Source organism: Trichosurus vulpecula, chromosome 1, assembly GCF_011100635.1.
Source record: "Trichosurus vulpecula isolate mTriVul1 chromosome 1, mTriVul1.pri, whole genome shotgun sequence".
Taxonomy (NCBI): domain Eukaryota; kingdom Metazoa; phylum Chordata; class Mammalia; order Diprotodontia; family Phalangeridae; genus Trichosurus; species Trichosurus vulpecula.
In genome coordinates this window covers 533,788,414-533,810,953 of record NC_050573.1, presented here as the reverse complement: position 1 = coordinate 533,810,953, position 22,540 = coordinate 533,788,414, and the positions used below count along the sequence as shown (strand labels likewise).

Sequence of the window (22,540 nt, the reverse complement as noted above, 5' to 3'; positions counted from 1 at the left end):
CATGGAACATGACACCCCTGGTACTCCCCCACCCCCTCCAGCTTCCTTCCGAGTAGGATTGCAAGCTCCTTAAGGGCAGGGACTGCTTTTCTTTTTATTTGTATTCCCAGCAATTAGCACAGTGCATGGCACACCATAAGCACTTAATAAATGTTTACTGAATTGGACTGAATGTGTGTGTGTGTAGATCAGGGAATCTCTGACCAAGACTCTATTCAATCTGATGAAATGGCAGGATGTAAAGGAAAGTGTCATGGTAATTGAGGCTGCACCTCGTAAAGGGTACACCCTTTTTGGTTTTTGAGTGGATCATTTTGTGTCTTGTAAAAGGTGTGAGACCTCAAATAATTCACACTGAGCAACCTCTGTGCAGATAGGAAAGTTAAGTGCAAAGAAGTTATTATACTTTGTTGTACCTCTATCCATTGGATAGAACTGTATGGTGAAAAGCCATTGGAAGGCTGAAAGATCAGCCAGCTTGTTTCTGTTTAAAAAGTCATTCAGCTTTGCAGAAAGGACACCCCTTTTTTGGAGTTTGTTGCTGGGGCTAACACCTGGCAGTTGAGAAGAGAGCCAGCTATAGAAGAGCCCAGATCTTTAGAGAGGACTGCTTTTCACTTTTTCTCTTGCAACTCTTCTGGAATTTTGTTTAGGGAGCTAGGAGAGAGGTGGAATGCTTTTTCTCTTCTCCTTCCACCATCAGTAAGGCACCATTGACATGGTGAGGAGGGAGGAGACAACTCCCCTTCCCCTTCACCCCCGGTACAGTATGTACCAAAGGTAAAGGAATAAACAAAGATGAAGCTATATTTCATCCAGGCTAAAACTGTTCAAATTCTAAGTCTATTCTCAAATAAATCCCCATTCTTAGAGAAGGAACATCTAGAAGCAAACCAATCAATTAATGGGGCAAAATATTGCAATTAATCAAATGCCTTGGATATGTTGCCATGCACACTATAGATGCTGATATATGTTGGTGAGGAAAACCATGAAAAGGTATTATTCACTATTATAACATTTTGTCCTTGACAGAGAACTTGGGTGTAACAATTCTGAAATCTCAAGATTTACAGAAGTTTCTATAAAAAGTAAAACAAGTGTGATTTATGAGTAATGAAAAGATAGCTTGTGTTGATGAAATCCCAGATGTTCTGCTTTTCAAGAAGTGAAAATAGACAAGTTTTAAAATATTTATCCAACTTTATAAAAGGTAAGGCAAACAGTAAGCTGAACTATTTAGAAACATACTTGGAATCTGCAAATACCTGATCTGAAAAACACAGAGTGACAAATATATCAGAAGTCAAAATATTTCTCACTCCTTTTGTATTTTTTCATTTTATCGAAAAAGGAAATTTGTTGAGATACATATTTCTGAATTGTGAAGAAAATATTTTGTTGCTGAGTAGCACTTTTATTTTTTGATAACAGTTGTAGGCATTTAATTAACTTGAAAATATTCATAGAACTCTTAAAAATTACACATTTACAGAAGATAAGTCATCTATTTACAAATATTTCTATCAAATCACATATAACATTCTTATTTCATATTATGGGCCTATGATTGAAATGAAGAAAAGCTCACACATTGGCAAAAAAAATCCCCCCCAGCCCCATACACTTTTTAGGAAAACCTCTAAAAAGAGATAATTTACCAAATGATAACTCTGACAGGTTAAATTTACTTTATAAAAGCAAGCATTTTCCCTAACTTTGGTTCATGTCAGGATTAGACTCTTTACCCATGGACTGACATTACCAATGTGTGGCAGTAACATCATTTTGATTTCTTGCCCCTTACTTCATTAAGGTGAAAGTTGAAAAAAAGGAATCCTCCAAACGAAGTACCTTTCCTAAGTAAGATTTTAATATCAATCAGGGTCAAATATTAACCTCTTCCAGATGTGGAAACAAAGGAGAATATACAATATGTACCAATTCAATTGTCTTCTTCCCATTACTGATTTGTTTCTGATTTTTCACCCATTAGATCTCTAAATCCCAGCTTTTCCAGTGACTCTTGGGCCATTAGCTGCCTAAGAAATAAACAAAAAAAGATTTTTAAAAAAGCATCTTAAAAACTTTTCTAATGTAGGGCTACATTGGTGTGTATTTGCTGGATATAGTTCAAAATAATTTTATAAGGCCTGATAAATGACAAGCGCTGAGTTATAGTCAAGTAAAACTCATGTTTCCTCCCTTTTCATGTTACTCAACCTACAGGAATCTGGCAAATTAAGAGATTTTGCAAGTAGTTTTAGTCAGCTACCTAGACTTCTCTGAATGTCTTTGGTGTCTCAAGTGTGTTTGTTAATTTTTTCATGTTGTTCAGTTGTTTTCAGTCATGTCTGACTGGGGTTTTGCTGGCAAAGGTACTGGAGTGGTTTGCCATTTTCTTCTCCAGCTCATTTTACAAAAGAGGAAACTGAGGCAAACAGGGTTAAGTGACTTGCCCAGGGTGACACAGCTAGTAAGAGTCTGAGGCCACATTTGAATTCAGTTCTTCCTGACTCCAGGGCCAGCATTCTATCCACTCTGTCACCTAGCTGACCTGTTATTCTTTAGGAGAAATATAAAAATAACTGGGACAGGTGATTGGTATACTAGAGAGAGCTGGATTTGGAGTCAGAGGCCTTGGATTCAAACCCCATCTATGCCACCCTAGCTATGGCCCCTGGGAAAGAAACTTTATCTCTGTGGGCCTGTTTCCTCATTTGTTAGAAAAAAGGTGGGGGGGGACTGGATAGAATAACCTCTGAGGTCCCTTCCAGCCCTGAGTCTATGATTCAATTGACTTTGGGAAACTGGTTTATAATTCCAATTTATTCTGAAAAAATAGTTCCATTCCTCAAACATAAAAATTACTATGTTGGGTGTCTCATCAAAGAAGTTACAAGAATGGCCTAGTAAAGTAAGAGGATTTATTCAACTATCTGTGCCAGATGCTTGCTTAACACCATGAATGCCTGGGTAGCTTTAAATTCAATATTAAATGAAAATCTGGAGGCAGCATGAAGTAGTGGAAGAAGCTCTAGCCTGGAAGGAGAACACCTTGGTTGGAATCCCTGCTCTCCTTATCAGCTGACCCTTACCACCTCCCAAGGCCCGTGTCTCCATCTGTAAAAGGAGGATTAGAGGAGATGATGGATCTATGGGCCTTCCAGCTTGAAATCTTTTTTTTTTTTTTTTTGCTTTTTGGCAGGGCAGTTGGGGTTAAGTGACTTGCCCAAGGTCACACAGCTAGCACATGTGTCAAGTGTCTGAGGCCGGATTTGAACTCAGGTCCTCCTGACTCCAGGGCCAGTGCTCTACTCACTGCGCCACCTAGCTGCCCCTCCAGCTTGAAATCTTAAAGGTTAGAACTCATACAGTTACATTAAGGACACAAGAAAACTGAAACTAAGGCTAAATGACTTGGTAGAAGCTAAAATAAAGTACAATCCTTTGCTTAAATATAGAGGTCTTACAATCCCTTTTACAGCTTTATCTTTCCCTTCCCCTGGGCTTTACCAGTTCATTCACTGTGTGGCCCATGTTGCTGCTACATAGTAGAGGTTCAGAGAAGCTTGGGGTGGGGTGGGAAGAGGCAGTGATAACAATGAGACATAAAGAGATGATTTTGGCAGCTGGTACTAAAAATCCCGATTTCCTATTCATATAATATGTCTACAAATATTCCTTACCATCACTAAGGAAAGGGATGGGCCTTCCCCCATAAATGTATTAGTTCTCCCTCTCCCATGTTGCATGTGTATTTTGGGGGCAGGGACTGGAGGGTAGGAGAGGGACTGAAAATAAACCAAAAAAAAGTTGAATGAGAGGACTAGATTCACAACTCTTCCAAATTCTTACATCTTCAGTCCTTATGAAGACTTCAAAAAAATTTTTTTTAGTACAGCTCTAAATTCACTGGACTTAAGAGTTCCTAAACTCATAAGAACTCTGTTAGGCAACAGGAGAAGACATGAAGTTTAGATACTATGATAAATAGCTAATGTTTATATAGTACTTTACCATGGCAAAGTGCTTATATACATTATCTTATTTGAGCCAACCCTGTTAGGTAGATACTACAGGCATTACAATCCCTGTATGAGAGATGAGAAAGATAAGGCATAGAGAGATAAGTGACTTGGCCATAGTCACACAGTTAGTGTCATAGGTGGGAAAGGGACCTAGAGCACTCCTAACTCTAAGCCACAGAGAGCATACAGTTCAGTAGGGGGATAAGACACACAGGTAGTTATAATTTGAAATAAAATGTGTCTTAGAAAATTGATAAAGTGCTATAGGATATCTACCTGGGAAGGTTGTGATGAAATGGAGAGATCAGGTAAGGTTGCCTGGAGTGACAATGGATGAATATAAAGTCAAACAGATAAAAGAAGAAAAAAGAAATTCCAGGGATAGAGAACAGCGTAAGCAAGGCACAGCAGAATAAGAGCATCATGTTTGTCTGAGTATAAAGGGAGTTCCCCAGTTCAGACTGAGTAGAAAGTATATGAGAAATGTGGAGAAGATCTCACCAGCCTGTGGAAGTCCTTGATACCAGACAGAGTAATTAGAACCTGGCAGGTAATATGAGCCACTAAAAATCTGGGGCAGGGGAGAGACATGACAGGATCTACATAAGATTATTCTGGCGACAGTACAAAAGTGACATGGCACGGGGGAAAGGTGAGAAGAGATATACAGGGTGGTGGGAGTGAGAACAGAGATGAAGGGCTGCACTTAAAAGATGGTTCAGAACTGAGTGTGATTTATAAAAGCAAGAGCATTCCCCAATTGATAAATGTTCAAAGGACGTGAACAGGCAGTTTTCGGAACAAGCCGAGTTGTTTTTTAGTCATGTCCAGCTCTCCACGACCTTATTTGGGGCTTTCTTGGCAGAGATACTGGAAAGGTTCGCCATTTCCTTCTCCTGTTCATCTTACAGATAAGGAAACCAGGCAGTCAGGGTTAAGTGATTTGCCTAAGGTCACACAGCTAGGAAGTGTCTGAGGCCAGATTTGAACTTGAGTCTTCCTGACTGCAGGCCTGGAGCTCTATATATTGCACTACCTAGCTGCCCATATTTAAAATTCCTACCAAGCTAGAAAAGCTGGCCAGTTAGTCAGTCCAGAAACATTTATTAAGTGCCCACAATGTACCAGGCCCTGTGCTAAGGTTATGCATAGGCTCAGCAACAGTCTTTGGTACAAGGACAGCCCAGCTAAGCTCAGAAGGCCTCGACCAATAGGATAATTTTTTTTTGGGCTTCAGCAATTCTACGGGACTGTTAAGTAAAACATAAAGGGGCTGCCATTTGTTTGGCTGGTGATAGTACCCATATCAATAAAATCATGGATCCTAGAAGATTCAAAGAACTACAACCAGAGATAGCACTTCAGAGCCCCTGGTAATACTTAATGTGTTTAACACATTTATAGTAACAACATGCATTTATGTAATGCTTCAAAATTTACAAAGCACTTTCCTCCTAACAAAACTTTGAGGAAGACAGTGTAAGTGTTATCAGTCCTGCTTAACAGATGAGAAAACAGGGTCTCAGAAGTGAAATAACTTGACCAGGGTCACACAGTTCATAAGTACTCAGGTCAGGATTCAAACCCAGATCTCCTGACTCTCAGTCAGATGCTCTCCTCTACCCTGGATTTTAGCATAATTTTCTTTTAAGTGATCACAGAGAGTTATAATTATGGACATATGGAGCATAGTCTGAAGCCCTGGGTCTGTGTCCCATCCCTGCCACTTCCCAGCTTTGTGACCCAAGACAAGTCACTACAATGTCTATCAACCTCAGTGATAGCTTCTGGGATGATCCACGTAAGTAAAGCATCAGCCAGAGTCAGTGTAAATGTAAACTATTATTCTTGGTTAGGAACACAGTCCCTCATTTTAACATCACTCCTATGAGAAAGGACTCTGCAATGAACTGCTTTATAACATGGTTTCTATGTATGCAGTAAGATAAAAAGTTAGGAGGGCCTAGTTCTCTGGCCCAAAGTAACATGGCATGAGTTCTCAATGAAACAACTTTAAAAATTCAGGTGGTCCAGTGGAAAAAAAAATATATATAAAATCATATGATCCCAGATAACAAATCAAACTACTTAGCATCAAGTGGACAAAAAAGCCAAATAACTGGTTAAAATTTTTTTCAACTGGTTGTTGTGGTGCCATGCTTCAGAAGCTACATAATTTTACAACTTCTATTTGAAAATGACAAGAATGAAGCACAGGCATGTAAGCCAAGTACAAACACTCAACTGGCTGGCATTTCCTTTATTACCCATTAGCTGGCTTGAGGGAAAAAACCCTGACCTATATTATGAGCTCACTTACATATAGTAACTTTACAGTTTGCAAGAGCTTTTCTTATACGAACTCTGCGGAGAGAGGTGATACAAATATTATTATCTCCACATTACAGATGAGAAAGAGAGATTAAGTGACTTAACTAAAATTCACCAGTGATAAGGGGGTAGAGCCTGGGCTATAATGCACATCTTCTAGTGCCAAGTTCAATGTTCTTTCCACTGAACCACACTGACTAGGAACCATGGAAAAGCATAGCAGTGAACTTACCACTGCACGGGGGAAAGGCATAGTCCAAATGAGGACTTTAGGTTATTCTTAAGAGTAAATGACTTCAGGAAATGAGGAGAAAGCAAATTGACAGAGATTGGCCCCTCTATACTATCTCCAGAGGCAAGCAGATGACTGTGAGATTCAGTTTAATCTTTTTTTTGGGGGGGGGGAAAGGAGGAAGGCAGGGCAATTGGGGTTAAGTGACTTGTTAGTAACACAGCTAGTATGTCAAGCGTCTGAGGCCGAATTTGAACTCAGGTCCTTCTGACTCCAGTGCCAGCACTCTACTTACTGTGCCACCTAGCTGCCCCAGATCGAGTATAATCTTTTAAAAAAAAAGCAGTAATGAAACAGTCTATACTGGAAATATATCTGTGTCGTGTGTGTATATAAAAATACCCCCAAAAATGCAGCTTCAACCAAAAACATGCTATTTTTAAGAATGGTAGCAAATTTAAGACATTTACATAACAGTTAATACATTTTTAATCATTTATAAATGCATTATTAAGCCAGATCTTTTCAGATTCAAGTTCTTGTGTTCATCTTGAGGACTAAAATCTACAGAAAGTTTATAGTACAAAAGCAAAACCATTTTAAAGGGTCTTCAACTTCTAACATCACCTAAAAGTCTTAAACTGTTTTGCTGACATTTCTTTCAAACACTTCTGTGTGAGGCCTGAAGAGAAAGGTAATATATTTTAGCCCTAAAGGAAATTTCTGAGTTTGTTATGGGAGACTGAAAAATGGGGTTTACAATGGATTGGCTTATATCAAGCTGTCACTGGCAGAAACAACCAAGTTTGAAGGCTGAATTCCTCAAGGGGCTAATGATGGGCTCAGATTCAGTTAAAAAGCATAACTAAATGTTGTTTTTTTAAACTAGCTATTATAATTAGTAGCTACATATTTTTCTTTTTCACTCTAGAGAGCCTGAAAGCAGCTGCTATTTTAAGTTAAATCTCTAAGGATCATCTTTGGGTGGGACGTTTGTTTTTAAAAGCAAGTTCTAGTGTATTTTGGTCAAGACAGAAAGAATCTCTCATCTTTCATCTCTTTTAAAATAAGCTATTGTCTTCTTCACATACCAAATAGCCCTAACTCTCAGTAGATCAAAACAATGGAATGTGTATTTTTACAGTCTGGGAATAAGACAGAGGCTCTGTACCCATAATTTCCAAATCTTTCTGTGCTGTCAGCATTTTTAAAAAAGTACAATTTAAAAACCTGACTGACTAGTTAATAGTACTGTCCAAATTTGGAAAGCAAACACAATAAAGGAATGCAACCCCAAACTCCTCATAATCCTATCATTCAATAAAATGGTCTCAGGATTGTTAAGTATTCTTTAGTACAATTTAATATGATAATCCTCAATTTCACGGACAAACAATTCTATAGCTGTGGAATACTGTGGTTATGCCAAAGGCCTAGATTAGGTTCACTGCAATGAACTCCTAGAAAAAAATGCCCATGTGCAGAGATGTTAAAAGTTGACATGTACTTGCCTCTCCATTCTGCATTCTAAATATTCTTTTGATTCATTTCTGCAAAAAGCATTTTCAAAATTATTATCACGAAGACACTTCATGAATTTTTCTTTAAACGCTTTACATTCACCTAGAATTAAAAAAAAATTCTTTTAAAAAATGAAAACCTGCCACTATAAAATGAAATTATTCCTTGTGAAAAATTTTCCCTATATACATGTTGAAAAAATTACTAACAAATGTATTTGCTAAGATTAAAATTGTATTCATCCCACCCATTGTTGAATACTCAAATTAGAACTCTAGTCACAAACATGTATATTTTGGCAACATTTTTAAAGTTTATACTAAGTATGGTGGAAGACTTCATTTTTCAGTCAAAGCCATTGTCCTGTGAATTTTAATTTTTTATAATTAGCAAAAATAATTATGTGTATGTCATTTCTTCAAAGAACTCAAGTTTCTAATCTAATTACCATTTCTGGGCAAGAAATCCCAGAATTCAGTCAACATAAAAATGACTAGAAGTCTGTACAAAGATATGGTACGTATTCTATTGTGACACAGAGCATTTATTATGTGTCACATAGTATCATATGTCACATTATGTGTCATATTGTGACACATAGTAATTTGTAAAGACTATTCACAAAAAAGGAGTAAATATCACAAAATGAAGCAATGCCCAAATGAAAGAAACTTTAGAGAAATCAATATGAAAAATTGATAAAATAGAAGCTGTTTGCATTATAAAACGATTCACAGCAAGTTTCCTTAAATACTAAGATATAGTATATATCTGAATTATCTGATCTGTATACAAATTTATGGTAACATTATTAAAATTCGATGCTTATATAAAAATTCCTTATAACTGTCCAATAAACTATACAAAGACTTCATAAACTCAATTTTCCTATTCTATTTTTATTAAATTTAATCTTGGAGAACTTGAAAAAATTGCTAAGTATTAAAATCTAGTATTAGTTTATGCAAATTATTTCCTAATTCAACCTGAGATTGACTAAAAAAAATTGCTCATTTCTGCCAATGCCCTAAATAATGAATAATTATTTTGCTAAAAGTACTTGGTGAAAATGCTAAAAATCCATTTTTAGAGACCCTATATAGATTATATTAGCTGTTCTTCGGCATGCTAAATGGACTCATTATACCTCTATCCCACAACTATGCATACACAGGAGGACAAAGGACCACAGGTAGGTCACAGTTCCCTGCAAGTATCAAAATTTCAAAGTATTTCTTGAAGAGAAGTTTGGCTGTTTGTTTTTCTAGGATGGATTATTAGTTAAAAATTTTTTTTGTTAGCCTGCATAGCCTACTTAGGTGGGCTCATTAAATCAAATTCCTGCTTATTTTATTTTTTCCTTCAACAAACACTTTCCAGCTGTACACATTCTAAAGCACAGCTCTTCTAACACCAAGACTTAGAAATTAAGGGTCAAGCTTTTTAAACCTGTTTTCCCCCCTATATTTTTGGCCTATGAGGTAATAAACTGAACAAACCTCTTTTCAAAGAAACTGCAGACAGTATGTATTTTTTCTTTTCTGTTTAAAGACTTTAAAAATAACTACAAGCAGACATTTAAAGTATGTCATATATATATATTTGTACCACGATGTATGTGACATCTTTTGATGACAAGGATAGATGTCTACCTTCCTAATTATGTTAAGAGAAAAAAGTATTATCTAAGGAAAGAATGTTGCCTTTAGGAGGGAAGATAATCCCTGTCTAAAAGCTGAAATTTTGGTAAAATCACAAAAGCATTAACAACCTATCACAAATACTGCTATAAAGAACAACCCCAAAGTGTACTAAGACTTTTGAACACTCTGTGTTTTTCTCCTTATATAATCACCCAAGTTTGTAAAGTGTGTTGTCAAAAGGTTCAGTGATTGCATCTTCTCCATAATCTTTTAAAGCAGCATTTGTAAACTGAGGAACTCTGGCTTGTGTAGCAATAGGGACAGGGATTCCGTGAGCATATATTGACATGGGTGACATTTCCCTAAAACCTTAAATATAAAATTGTCTGTGTGAAAAGTATTTAACATTTTCCTCCACCATCATTAAGATGGAAGAAATGCTAGCCTATGCTATAATCCTACCCCTCCCCCCATCTGCCTAAGGACTCCTGAGGACACTTACGGGTTTTGTTAAGATACTACACTAGCCTTGGGTGGAGTATCTTCCAGTCACCTTTACATCTGTTCATTTTAAGCCAATCAACCTTTGGGAATGGGTAAGAAACAAAATTGTGGCAAGATAACAACGGCCAAAGATCCAGTTCAAATGCAAATCACTTTACTCCCAGAAGAAGCAGGAGGGTTGGCCTCCCCACAGGACCATGCTCCAGCACCCACTGGGGTTTGGTATTTTTGTGTTGTCCAACCCCAGCTTGGAATAGGGCTAAAAAAGAGAGCACCCTGCAGGCATTCATTCCTTCAGCTGGTCTCAGGACCTGTTCCCACTGCTGTCTTTGGGGAATCACAGTTTTGGGAGGGATGAAGAGGCCATCTAGTTGAATCTCTTCATTAAGAAAGGAGGACAGAGGTCTGGAGGGGTTAAGTAACCCGCTCAGGGTCACAGAGAAAGTGACTAGGCTTGAATCCAACCACCTCACCCACATCCCAGGGGTGAACTGTACTGGAGTGGGTAAGGGCAAAAGGAGCAGAACAAGCCGTTTCTATCAGAGACTTTTCTTCTCAAGTACATAAAGAAGCATTCTCAGTGAGGCAGGTGGGCGGGCTTGGAAGGTGGGGGGGGGTGGTGTTGTTAAGCAGTTTAGCCTTCTGGGGGACACCTCTGGCCAGGGCTCAGGAAGGCCTGGGGGCATTCAAGGTTGAGAGGGAACAGAAAGGAAAAAGGGGAAAGATGGTGTAGGTGGGGAGAGGGGGGAAAAGGGAGAGGGAGGTCAGAAGGAGAAGAGGAGAAAGGGAGGAAGGGACAGAAGGAGAGAGGAAGGAGAGAGGAAGTAAAGGAGAGGAGGAGAAAGCACGGACTGGGAGAATGGAGGGGAGAGAAGGAGGGAAAACGGGATGGTAGAAAGGAAGTGAAAGGAAAGAAGGGGAGAGTACAGAGGAAGAAAGAATATATATGTATAGTAAATATATATATAGACATATATGTATAGTAATGTACATACAGTATATATAGTAATATATAGTATAGTAGTAGTCATAGGAAGAGATAGCAGGTGGAAGGGAGACTGTGCAAGGATGGGGAAGTGACGGAAGATGAGAGGGAAGTCGGAAGAGAAGGGAGGGAAGGAAAGAGCAGGATAAAGGAGGGAAGAGGGAGGGGGAGGGAAGGGAAAGGAGGGGGAGGAGGGAGAGGAACAGAAAGGAAGCGGAAGAGAAGGAAAGGGTACAGTGGAGGGGAACAGGAGAAAGGGGAGGGAGAAGAGGGGGAGACAGGAGGGAAGGAGGCGGGGAGGGTATAGGATTGAGGGGCATGGGGAAGGGGCTGGGAGAGGGACAGAGGAGGAGGCGGGGTCAGGGCGGGAGCAAAGGAGCAGGGGGACAGCAAAGGGGAAAGGAGGGGAGAGAAGAGAGAGGAGGGAGGAGAGAGGGAAACAGGAGGAGGGGGGGACAGAGCGAAAGAGGAGGGAGAGAAGAGGAAGACTGAGGGAGGCAACGGGGGGGGGCAGGGACATGGGGAGGAGGGGGAAGATGGGAGGGAGGGGAGGAAAGAGAAGAGGGGACGGAGCGGGACAGGAGGAGAGGAGGGAACAGGAGTGGGGGAAGGGACTGAGACAGAAGGAGGGGGGACGGAGGACAGAGAGTGGGTAAGGGCGGAAGGGGGAGGGGAGAAGAGGCTGGGCCCAAGGCGGGGGAGCTGCTCACACTCACGCCCCCCTCCCCGCCAGGCCCCCAGGAGCCCCCCTCTCACTCCACGGATCCTCCCTTCCCCCACCACACACGCTCCCTCCCCGGCGGCAGCTAGCCACGAGGGCCGCTGCTCACCGAAATGGTCCAGCGGGAAGCTGCCCTTATCTGGGGGCCGGGGCTGGAAGCTCTTGGTCCCGAAGTTCATGGCAGTAGACATGGTGGTCACCCGGGCCTGTCAAACCGGCAGTGGAGCGCCGAGCGGGTAGCGGCCGGGCAGGCAGCCTCAGCCGAGCGCGGAGACGATCGAGTGGGGCCAATCGATGCCTGCTGCCTGTCCCCGCCTTCTTCAGGCCCCGCCCCCTCTCGCCTCCCTCCCCTCCCCCAACAATTTTTTTTTTTTAACTCCGTGGAGCGGTGGGGAGGGCATGCGGGGCAGTCCTCGGGTGTTGAGAGAAGTTCATAGTTCTCTTAGATTTAGAGGCCGTCTAATCCACCCTCCCCCCAATCTTATAGATGAGGAAGCTGAGCCTCGGAGGTTTTGTGACTTGGCCAGGGTCGGTTACACACCTACTAAATATCTAAAGTGAGATTTGAACTCAGTTCTTCGGGATTCCTAGCCCCAGATTGAAGAAGATAGGATCCCACTTCTCCCCCCGGTTTACTACCCACTCCTATCCCCGGCGCCTTCTCTTTGGGAGCTATCTTCCGTTTAAGCTCAGCACAACTTGAATATGACAACTTTTTGCATGTAGTCTCCCCTCCCCCCCTTAGAACGTGAGCTTCCCGAGGGCAGGCACCTCGTTTGTGACTCTGACTCCTCAGTGCCCAGCACACGCACACGTTTCCTGGCACGTAGAAGCAGACCGATTTAGGCAGTCAACCCACAAGCATTTATTAGTAGCCTGCTTCTTTGGGCCAGGCCTGGCGGTGGGCACGGGAGATACAAAGACAAAAGGGTTACAGAGGTCCCCCAGAATTTCAAAGCCGAAAGGGACACAGGGGCCAAGTCGTCCAACCCAAACTCAAAAAAATTTCTTCTGAAACATACCCTACAAATAGTCATTCTGCCCCCCTCCCTCATCCTCCCCGACCCCAACCTTTTTACCTTTCTTTGAGCAACTACATTTAAGTGCCTACTGTGTGTCACTGTGCTTAGTGTTAGGGCAAAAGACAAGTCTTCGCCCTCAAGGAGCTAACATTCTCTAGTGGTGGACACAACAAGCCCTATACAGGATATGTAAGAAATAGTTAAGAGGGAAGGCACTAGAATTAAGAGGGGTTGGGAAAGGTTTCCTGTAGAAGGTGGGAAAAACCCTTAACTTCCCAATTTCACTTTGGGGGTAGCGATAATTGTATTTATCCCTGCCCTCTAGAAGTTTATTACTATCTAGCTAGGAAGATACAACATGCTCAAAGATATATACAGAACAAATATGAAGGAGTTGGGGAGGAGATGAAGGCCAGAATGATCCTGGTAGAATAAAGAAAGGCTTCTTGAAATGCAAGCCATCCTCCAGTTGATAAACGGTCAAAGGATAAGAATGGGAAGTTTTCAGATGAAGAAATCAAAGCTATCCGAAGTCATATGAAGAATTGCTCTAAATCACTTCTGATTAGAGAAATGCAAATTAAAACAACTCTGAAGTATCACCTTACACCTATCAGATTGGCTAATAGGATGAAAAAGGAAAATGATAAATGTTGGAGAGGATGTGGGAAAATTGGGACACTAATGTATTGTTGGTGGAGTTGTGAACTGATCCAACCATTCTGGAGAACAATTTGGAACTATACCCAAAGGGCAATCAAACTGTGCATACCCTTTGATCCAGCAATACCATTACTAGATCTGTATCCCAAAGAGATCATAAAAAGAGAAAAGGACCATATGCAGAAATATTTATAGTGGTTCTTTTTGTGGTGGCAAGATATTGGAAATTGAAGGGGTGTCCACATGTAATTGAATACTACAAGAAATACTATAAGAAAATGCTATAAGAAATGATGAGAAAAAAACAAAAAGAAATGATTAGGAGTTGTATTTCAGAAAAAAAAAACCTGGAAAGACATGTATGAACTGATGCAAAGTGAAATAAGGAGCACCAGGAAAACTTTGTACACAGTCGCAGCAACATTGTATGATGATCAACTATGAATAACTTAGCTCTTCTCAGCAAAACAAAGATCCAAGACAATCACAAAGAACTCACAGTGGAAAATGCTATCCCCGTCCAGAGAAACAATTATAGTGTCTTAATGCAGATCGAAGCATACTATTTTCACTTTATTTTTTTCGTGGTTCTTTCATTTTGATCTGTTTCATCTTTCACAACTGTGAAATATGGAAATATGTTTTACATGATTGCACATATATAACCTATATCAAATTGCTTACCTTTTTAGGAAAAGGGCGAGGGAGAAAAATTTGGAACTCAAAGTTTTGTAAAAATAAATGCTAAAAATTGTCTTTATATACAATTGAAAAAATACTGTTAAAAAAGAAAAGGGAAAAAAGGCCTCTTGAAGGAAGTGGCATTTGAATTGACCTTTGAGAATAATTGGGGGATTCTAAGAGGCTTAAGTGAGGGGGGAGGGCCATGATGGACAGGCAGGTGAAAAGGCACCCAAAAGGTTAGGAGGGCTGGAGCAGTAAGAAGGAGTAATGTGTAAACAGCATGGAAGGAAAGGCTGGAGCCAGATTGTGAGGGACTTTAAATACCAGGCAAAGCAATGTATTTTATCCGAGAAACATAGGATGTTGAAGTTTCTTGAGATAGGGAGTAACAAGGTCAGACCTTCTCCCACTCTCCACCCAAACCTCCCCTCACGGCCCCCAGTCTCCTTCCTAAGACCTTTAGGTCAATGAAATGACTTAGAATCATAGGTTTGTAGCTGGAAAGGCAACTATCTCCACCCCCTCTCCATTTTGCTGATGAGGAAACTGAGGCACAGAGAAGTTTAGTGATTTACCCTGGGGTCTACTCTATGAATCTCTCACTGTTTGCAAAAGCAATAGACCTAGCTCTCCCAAGTTAACTCCTCCTTCCCTTTTCCTCAAAACAAAAAAATTTAGTCAAAGTTGTATTTCAAATCATAGTGCTGTGAGTAACAATGCATGCTAACTCTAGCCTAATCTGTTTCCATTAGGATAACTGTTCCAACGGGAGTGGGGGAAGTGGCCCTGTGGCACTGGAGGCTCAGTAGTGACTCCAGGAGACCTATCCCGGGGAAGAGGAGCTGAGTGAATTAGTTCTGAGGCAGTGTGATATATTATGGAAAGATTGATGGATTTGGAGTTAGAGGACCTGCCTTTAAACCCTTACTCTGCTAAGTGAAACAAATTATTGCTCTCTGGGCCTTTATTTTCTCATCGAAAAATGAGGTAATTGGATACCCTTCCATATTTAAATTCTATAATTGTATATACAATATATAGCATATTATATAGTCAGTATGTATGTAACATATTCAGTATATCATATATAACATTTATATTCAATCTATATTATATATGGCAGCTAGGTGGGGTAGTGGATAGAGTGCTGGGCCTGAAGTTAGGAAAACTCAGTTTCCTTAGTTCAAATCAGGCCTCAGACCCTTACTAGCTGTGTGACCCTGGGCAAGTTGCTTCACCCTGCTTGCCTCAGTTTCCTCATCTGTAAAATGAGCTGGAGAAGGAAATGGCAATCCACTCCAGTATCTTTGCCAAGAAACCCCTCATGGGGTCATGAAAAGTCTGAAATGACTGAACAACAAGAACAACATATATGATACAGAACATATTATATATTCAGTGTATGCGATATATAAAATACACCGAAGTCAGGAAAGCCTTAGTGCATGAAGATTCACTAGAAAGCTGTTACAATTATCTAGAGAAGAGGGGATGAGGGCCTGAACTAAGTTGGTAGCTGCGTGTGTAAAGATCAGATGCAAGAGATGTGAAGGCAGAAATGGTGAAATTTAGCCTCTGATTGGATATGAGAGTGAAGGTAACACCAAGGTGCCAAAAGGGAGAATGAATGGTGCCGTCGGCAAAAGTATGGAAGTTTGGAAGAGGGCTACATTATTTGGGGGATGGGGGGAGGAGATAATGGGCTCTTTTTTTGACCACTGAGCCATATTTTTCTAGGTGTGTGTTAGGTGCCAAATTTTTCCATCATGCAGTGACCCCTTGCACAATTTCTACCATTTCCTTATATCTCCTACTTGGGTGGCTAAGTCTGGGCTCCTTCTGTATTTTCATACGACAATGACCTGATCCTGAATTATCCATGTCCACAAAGACACCCTCATGACTCAGCCTTTTGTTGCTTCTTTGTCAATGTGTTATTGGCCAAGTTCTTGCTCAAGTCCTACAGAGCCATTTTCTAGGTTGAAGGTAAACAAGTCTCTAATGCTGCCAAAACGTGAAATACTCAGGCTGAAGAGGACCTTGAGAAATCTTCCCACTTTGGTCCTCTGACTCTAGGTAGCATCCCATCTAAAATATCTCAGGCAGCTAAGGATTTATTTTAAGAATATTCACTAAGAGTGATCAGAAAACATTTAGGGACCTTTTCCATTGTAATTGGACAGAAAATTCTTCCTTCTATCTGAATTCTCTATCCTTCTATCAATCTGAATCCTGTAAATCACATACAAAAAATTTATATATGTTGATATAAATATATTTTATATAAATAATATTATATCAAAAAATATCAATCATATATTTATATATTGTAACAATAAATACCCTATTATATAAAATAATATTAATACTGTATTATAATATATTAATGATATAATAAAATATATTATATAAATATATATTTGTGCTATACCTGCAATGTCATCGATATGGGGAACCCCCAGCATAGAAACTCTTTCAGATCAGTTGCAGATCAGCAACTTGTGTATAATTTATAATAATAACTGGCATTTATATAGTGCTTTAATGTTAACAAAGTGTCTTAAAAATATTTTCTCCCATGATCCTAAAAACAACTCTATTTTACAGATGAGGAACTAAGGCAAATAGAGGTTAAGTGACTTGCCCTAGGTCTCTCTCTCTCTCTCTCTCTCTCTCTCTCTCTCTCTCTCTCTCTCTCTCCTTCTCTCTCTCTCTGTCACACACACATACACACACACACATCCTGTCTGGGTTCATATTTGAACTCAGACCTTCCTCACTGCAAGTCAAGTGCTCCATCCTCTGTGCCACCTAGGTGCTTTATAGTCTTAGAGAATCTCTGTCTCTGAAAGGTACCAGCGAGCCTAATGGCTGATATTTACAAAGCTTTAAGATTTGTTAGAACCCTTGGTAAGCTGAGGGACGGCGATGTGATCCTACCTGGATCACTTACTCCCTGTCTCTGGATCATTTTAGAGTTCCGAGTCTTTAGTTTCTTCCTCTGTAAGATGAGGGAGTTGGATTAAGTGAACTTCAAGGTTATCTCCTGCTTTAATCCATGATCCTATGATCCTGATTAGTTTGTAATTTTGGACAAATCACTTAATTTCTCAGGGTCTCTATTTCCTTCTCTGTAAAGTGAGAAGTTTAGGCTAGAATAGATGATCTCTACAGCTGTGGAAAATGGTCTTAGTCCATACAAATAAAAGAATAATTCTTACCTCAGGCAGCTTATAAACTGCGTTGTCTGGAAAATAACCTTATGTGGAACAACTCACTTTTTGCTGATGTGTGTCAATGTGATGTTACTCTGGTATAAATAGGAGAGGGAGCAGTGAGATCTAGGGCAAGGGAATAAAGGGAGAGGGAGCAAGCAAGGTAGGACCATCAGAAATGGATGCAGGTCTCTTTAGGGTTAGGGACTATTTCATTTTTGTCTTTATATCCTCAGTGCTTACCACTGTACCCAGCACATAGTAGGTGTTTAATAAATACTTGGTGACTGAATTTGGAAGACACTGATCCTGGTTTGGAGAGATGGAGATTAATGCTTCTAAATTTTAGTTTTAATTTTTATTACTATTTTTTGTTTTCATACCACCTTCATCTCCACTCTCATCCTCTGCCAAGTAGTCCATCCCTTCAAAAAAAGAAAAAAAAAACAATTCAACAAAATTAACCAACAGATCAATTCGGGCTAACAGTGTATGTAATGTTTCAGATCCATAGTTCCACACAATCTCCCCAGAAGGTTCTGAGATCAGTACTTTGTGGATGTCCTAACTCCAGGCAACTTTCTAAGGCCTCAGAGGAGTGGGGCTGGAAAGAGAAGGGGTGTATTGCTTTGTGTTTGGAGAATAAATCTTCAGGACCCATTTACAACCACAAATGGAAAATGATACCTTGTCTTTATTAAATAAACAACTGTTTTACACAGCTTGAAATAAGAGCATGAGCGTCCTCTGTTTTATTCATTAATATGTTTCCAGGACTATGAACAATAGATGTTTTATTATTGGGCAAATACCATTTTTTCCGCTTGACTTCATTATACTACTTAGTAATAAAAAGCACAGCCCTATCCCCAGGAGGACCTAGACACCACACCCAGTTCCTCCTCCTCCTTCTCTTCCTCCTCCTCCTCCTCTTCCTTCTCCTCCTCCTCCTTCTCTTCCTCCTCCTCCTCCTCTTCCTTCTCCTCCTCCCCTTTTTCATCCTCCTCTTTTTCATCCTTAGAGTGATGAATGATGAATTCAAGACCAAACAATGCAATGCTCCTGCTTTATCTGCATTGTTTTAATGGAAATATTTGCTTCTACCCAAAGCACTTCAGTTTTTTTTGGTGCCTAGGACTGAATTTTAATCTGCATTTCACAGATGGAAAAACCTAGAAAGTGGCTAAAGGGATAAGCCAAATACAATATAAACAGCTATGGATCTGGAAGTAAAACAGCTTGTCTCCCAAAACTCTATAGTCTCCACTATATGTCAGTCCATGTAAAAATATTTGCCCTTTTTTATATCACAGATACCCACACCCACACACACATAAATAATGACAAAAAAGACACATAAATACAGACACAGACACAGACAGACAGATAGACACACACAGATAGACACACCTCTCCATCCCAATAGCCACTTCAGACTGTATATGTAACATTCCACCCCCATTATCCCCCACCTCTCCACTAAAGCAGGAAAATGCATTTTCTCATTTCTTCTCAGGGTCAACATTGGCTATTGTAACTTCTCAGGGGAACATAATTGATAGTCATGTCGCTTTCTATTTACCCAGAATATGTGAATATATATGTAAGCAGTTGTGGTGATGATGTGGACTTGGAGTCAGGAAGACCTGAGTTCAAATGCAGCCTAAAAAACTTGCTAGCTGTGTGCCAGAGGGAGAAGTCCCTTAATTTCTGCCTATCTCAGTTTCCTTATTTGTAAGACGGAGACAGTAATAGCACCTACCTCCCAGCGTTGTTATAAGGATCAAATGAGATATTTACATTAGTTTGTAAAGTGAACGCATGGTATAAATACTAGATATTTTTATTATCATTGCTCTGAGCTCTGAGAATCCCCTCTTTGGTGAATTATTCTGTCAATAGTTTTTCACATAGGCTACAATGGCCTGTGCCTCATAAGGCGACTCAATCAGTAAGTAATAAGATAAGAGATTAAGTGGTTTGAGTTTGACTCTTCTTGAGTCCATTTGGGGTTTTCCTGGCAAAGATATTGGAGTGGTTCGCCATTTCCTTCTCCAACTCATTTTCAGATCAGGTGAGAAATTGATTTCTGAGCTGGGCTCTCTCCTGAAATGGAGGTTTGAAGTTCATGGCCCTACCCTCTAATCAGAGAAGCATGGGGTTAGGGTAGGGGATTGGGTGATGATAAGGTGGAGGAAATATGAGGGAATTGAGGATTGAGGAACTGAAATAAAAAATTGAGGATGAGGAAAATGAGGAAGTTATAGATGAGGAAATTAAGACCCAAGGGATTAAAGTGATTTCCCCATAGTCACAGAGGGAGTAATCATCAGAGGCAGAATCTGAACCCAGGCTATCTGACTCCAGAGTCTCTGTCTCTATTCTTTCTCTGTTGTTTCCTGTCTTCTAGTGTCTCTGTCTTTGTATGTCCCTTTCTGTCTTTCTCTGCGTCTCTGTCTTCCTGCTTTTCTGTCTCTGTCCGTATCTGCCTCTGTCTCTTTATCCACTTGTCTGTCTTTTTCTCTGTCTGTACATATCTTTCCCCCTATCTCTGTGTCATCTTTGTCTGTTTACCTGTCTGTCTCCCATCTGTCCCTTTCTATTGCTCTCTGTGTCTTGGTAGCCCTATGTCTCTGTTTTTCTATCTCTATTTCTGTAGGTCTCTCTCTCTTTTTTTTTTTCCAACCCCCTCCTTCCCGAGACTGTTATGAGAAGGGTGGCTCTCTTTAGTGGAAGGACTTGTTTGTCCTTGTTCTACTGGTACCTCAAAGCCAAAGTATTATGCTTTTCTATACAGTCATAGACTGTTAGAACTGAGAGGGACCCTGGAGATCAGCTGGCCTGACACATTAGACACATTTTCCACATTAGAAACCTGAAGTCCATAGCAATAAAGGGTCACATTATGACTTAATGGCTGAGCTGGGACCAGAATCCAAGTCTTGTGATTTCCCGTTCGGTGTTTTTAATTCTCCACTTTGTGAAACAAGCAAAATTTTGATTTAAAAAAGAACATTTGAAAGGAAAACAGTGCTAGGTTCCCTGCCTATAGCAATCTCTATCTCCCTGCACTGCCCACATCTGAGGTGTCAAACTTGTGGAGGGTGGGGGTGGGGAGTGTGAGGGGCATTGCTGCCAGCAATACTTACTGAGTGGGGTGTAGGCTGTGTTCAGGGAAGACTAGTATTTCATTCCCCTCTCCCCAAGATGGTGTGCAATCTAATATAGGTTTGATATGTTTGATCATATTAAACATATTCCTATACTAGTCATAATAAAAGAAAAATTAGAAAAGGGAAGAACCACCAAAAAAAAAAAACCAACAGAAAACAGTATCCTTTGATTTGCATTCAGACTCCATAGATAGCATTCTCCTCTAGATAGCATTTTTTTCTACCATGAGTCTTTTGGAATTGTCTGGAAGGGCATTCACATAAGTCTTTCCGAGTTTTCCTGAAATTCACTGTACAACTTGTTCAGCCCAGTTGCCAGGCATCCTCTCAATTTCCAATGGGAACTGCAAGGCATATACTCTCCATCCATCAGTTCACAACTCCACCAGCAATGTGGTTGTTTTGTCATGTTAGCCAATCTGGTATGTGACTCACATGACACCCCCATGTCAATCACATGCATGTCACTCGCATGTAAAATGTCACTACCATGTTACTTGCATGTCATTCCCATGGAACTCACATGGCATTTCCATACCACTCACACGGCACTCACATTTCGTTCCCATGTCATTCATATGTCACTCACATGGCACTCGCATGTCATTCCCACGTCACTAACATAACATTCACATGACATCACCATGTCACATATCACCCACATGTCACTCACATGGCAATCAATGCCAGTCACTCACATGTCGAATGTCATTCCCATGTCACTCACATGGCATTCCAATGTCACTCGCATGTCAATCGCATGATGATGCTTAAGTCATTGCCGTGGCACTCATACGTCATTCCTATGCCACTCACATGACATCCCCATGTCTCTTACATGTCATTCCCATGACACTCATGTATTAGCATGGTATTCACTTGTCACTCTCATGAAGCTCACATGTCACTCACATGCTACTCACATGTCGCACCATGTCATTCAGTTACTTATATGTCACTAAATGTATTTCCCATGACACTCACACGTCATTCCCACGTCACTCACATGTTTACATGTCAGGCAATGTGATCCACATGTCACTCACATGACACTCACATATTTGCATGCCACACAATGTAATTACACGATATACATGCACCACTCACATGCCATTCGCATGACACTCACATGTCCCTCGTATGTGACTCAGATGTCATCCACACCATGACACTAGAGTGTCACCCACATATACCCCATGACACTCAAATGTCGTTCACATGTTGCTCACATGACACTCACATGTTGCTCACATGTCACTCACAAGTCACTCAATGCAATCTCCATGTCACTCCTCTGTTTGCTTTACAAATATTATCTTATTTGATCTTCAAAGTAACCCTGAAAGGTAGGTACTATTTTCACTCCAATATTACAGTTGAGAGCTCCCTGTATCTCTGTGTCATCTTTGTCTGTTTACCTGTCTGTCTCCCATCTGTCCCTTTCTATTGCTCTCTGTGTCTTGGTATCCCTATCTCTCTGTTTTTCTATCTCTATTCTGTAGGTCTTTCTCTTTTTTTTCCCAACCCCCTCCTTCCCCAGACTGTTATGAGAAGGGAGGCTGACAGAGGTTACATGACTTGCCTAGGACCATATAGCTAGTAAGTATTGAGGCTGGATTTGAACTCAGGTCTTCTAGTTTGATGATAATAGGACCCATAGAGGTGGTGGGTAGCCCAGGACCAAGTGAGGAAGTCATGGAAGAGGAGTGCTAAGGTGTATGGATAGCAGGTTTCATGACTGTTGTGAGAAGGAAGTTTGCTCCCTAGATGGTGGTACCTTAGGACAAAGCCACCGTCTTCCTGCTCTAGTTGTGA

The 22,540-nt window shown here is 40.5% G+C and overlaps 1 protein-coding gene across 1 annotated transcript; it reads right to left on the bottom strand.

Moving 5' to 3' along the window:
* Positions 1-1,183: 1,183 nt before the first annotated feature.
* On the bottom strand, positions 1,184-12,237 carry LOC118843334 (cytochrome c oxidase assembly protein COX19). The gene is made up of 3 exons (XM_036750926.1): positions 12,078-12,237; positions 8,106-8,217; positions 1,184-2,042 (listed from the first exon to the last, which is right to left on the bottom strand). The coding sequence occupies exons 1-3, from the start codon at positions 12,157-12,159 to the stop codon at positions 1,964-1,966; spliced, it is 273 nt and encodes a 90-aa protein (XP_036606821.1). The 5' UTR covers positions 12,160-12,237; the 3' UTR covers positions 1,184-1,963.
* Between the last annotated feature and the right edge of the window lie 10,303 nt (positions 12,238-22,540).

What these genes read in the sequence shown, in the direction of transcription:
- LOC118843334 (XM_036750926.1), bottom strand. Translation starts at nt 12,159, where the DNA reads ATGTCTACTGCCATGAACTTCGGGACCAAGAGCTTCCAGCCCCGGCCC. An exon ending in CTTCCCGCTGGACCATTTCG is followed by an intron (nt 8,218 to 12,077) that starts GTGAGCAGCGGC and finishes TTTTAATTCTAG; the next exon opens with GTGAATGTAAAGCGTTTAAA. An exon ending in TTAGAATGCAGAATGGAGAG is followed by an intron (nt 2,043 to 8,105) that starts GCAAGTACATGT and finishes TTTATTTCTTAG; the next exon opens with GCAGCTAATGGCCCAAGAGT.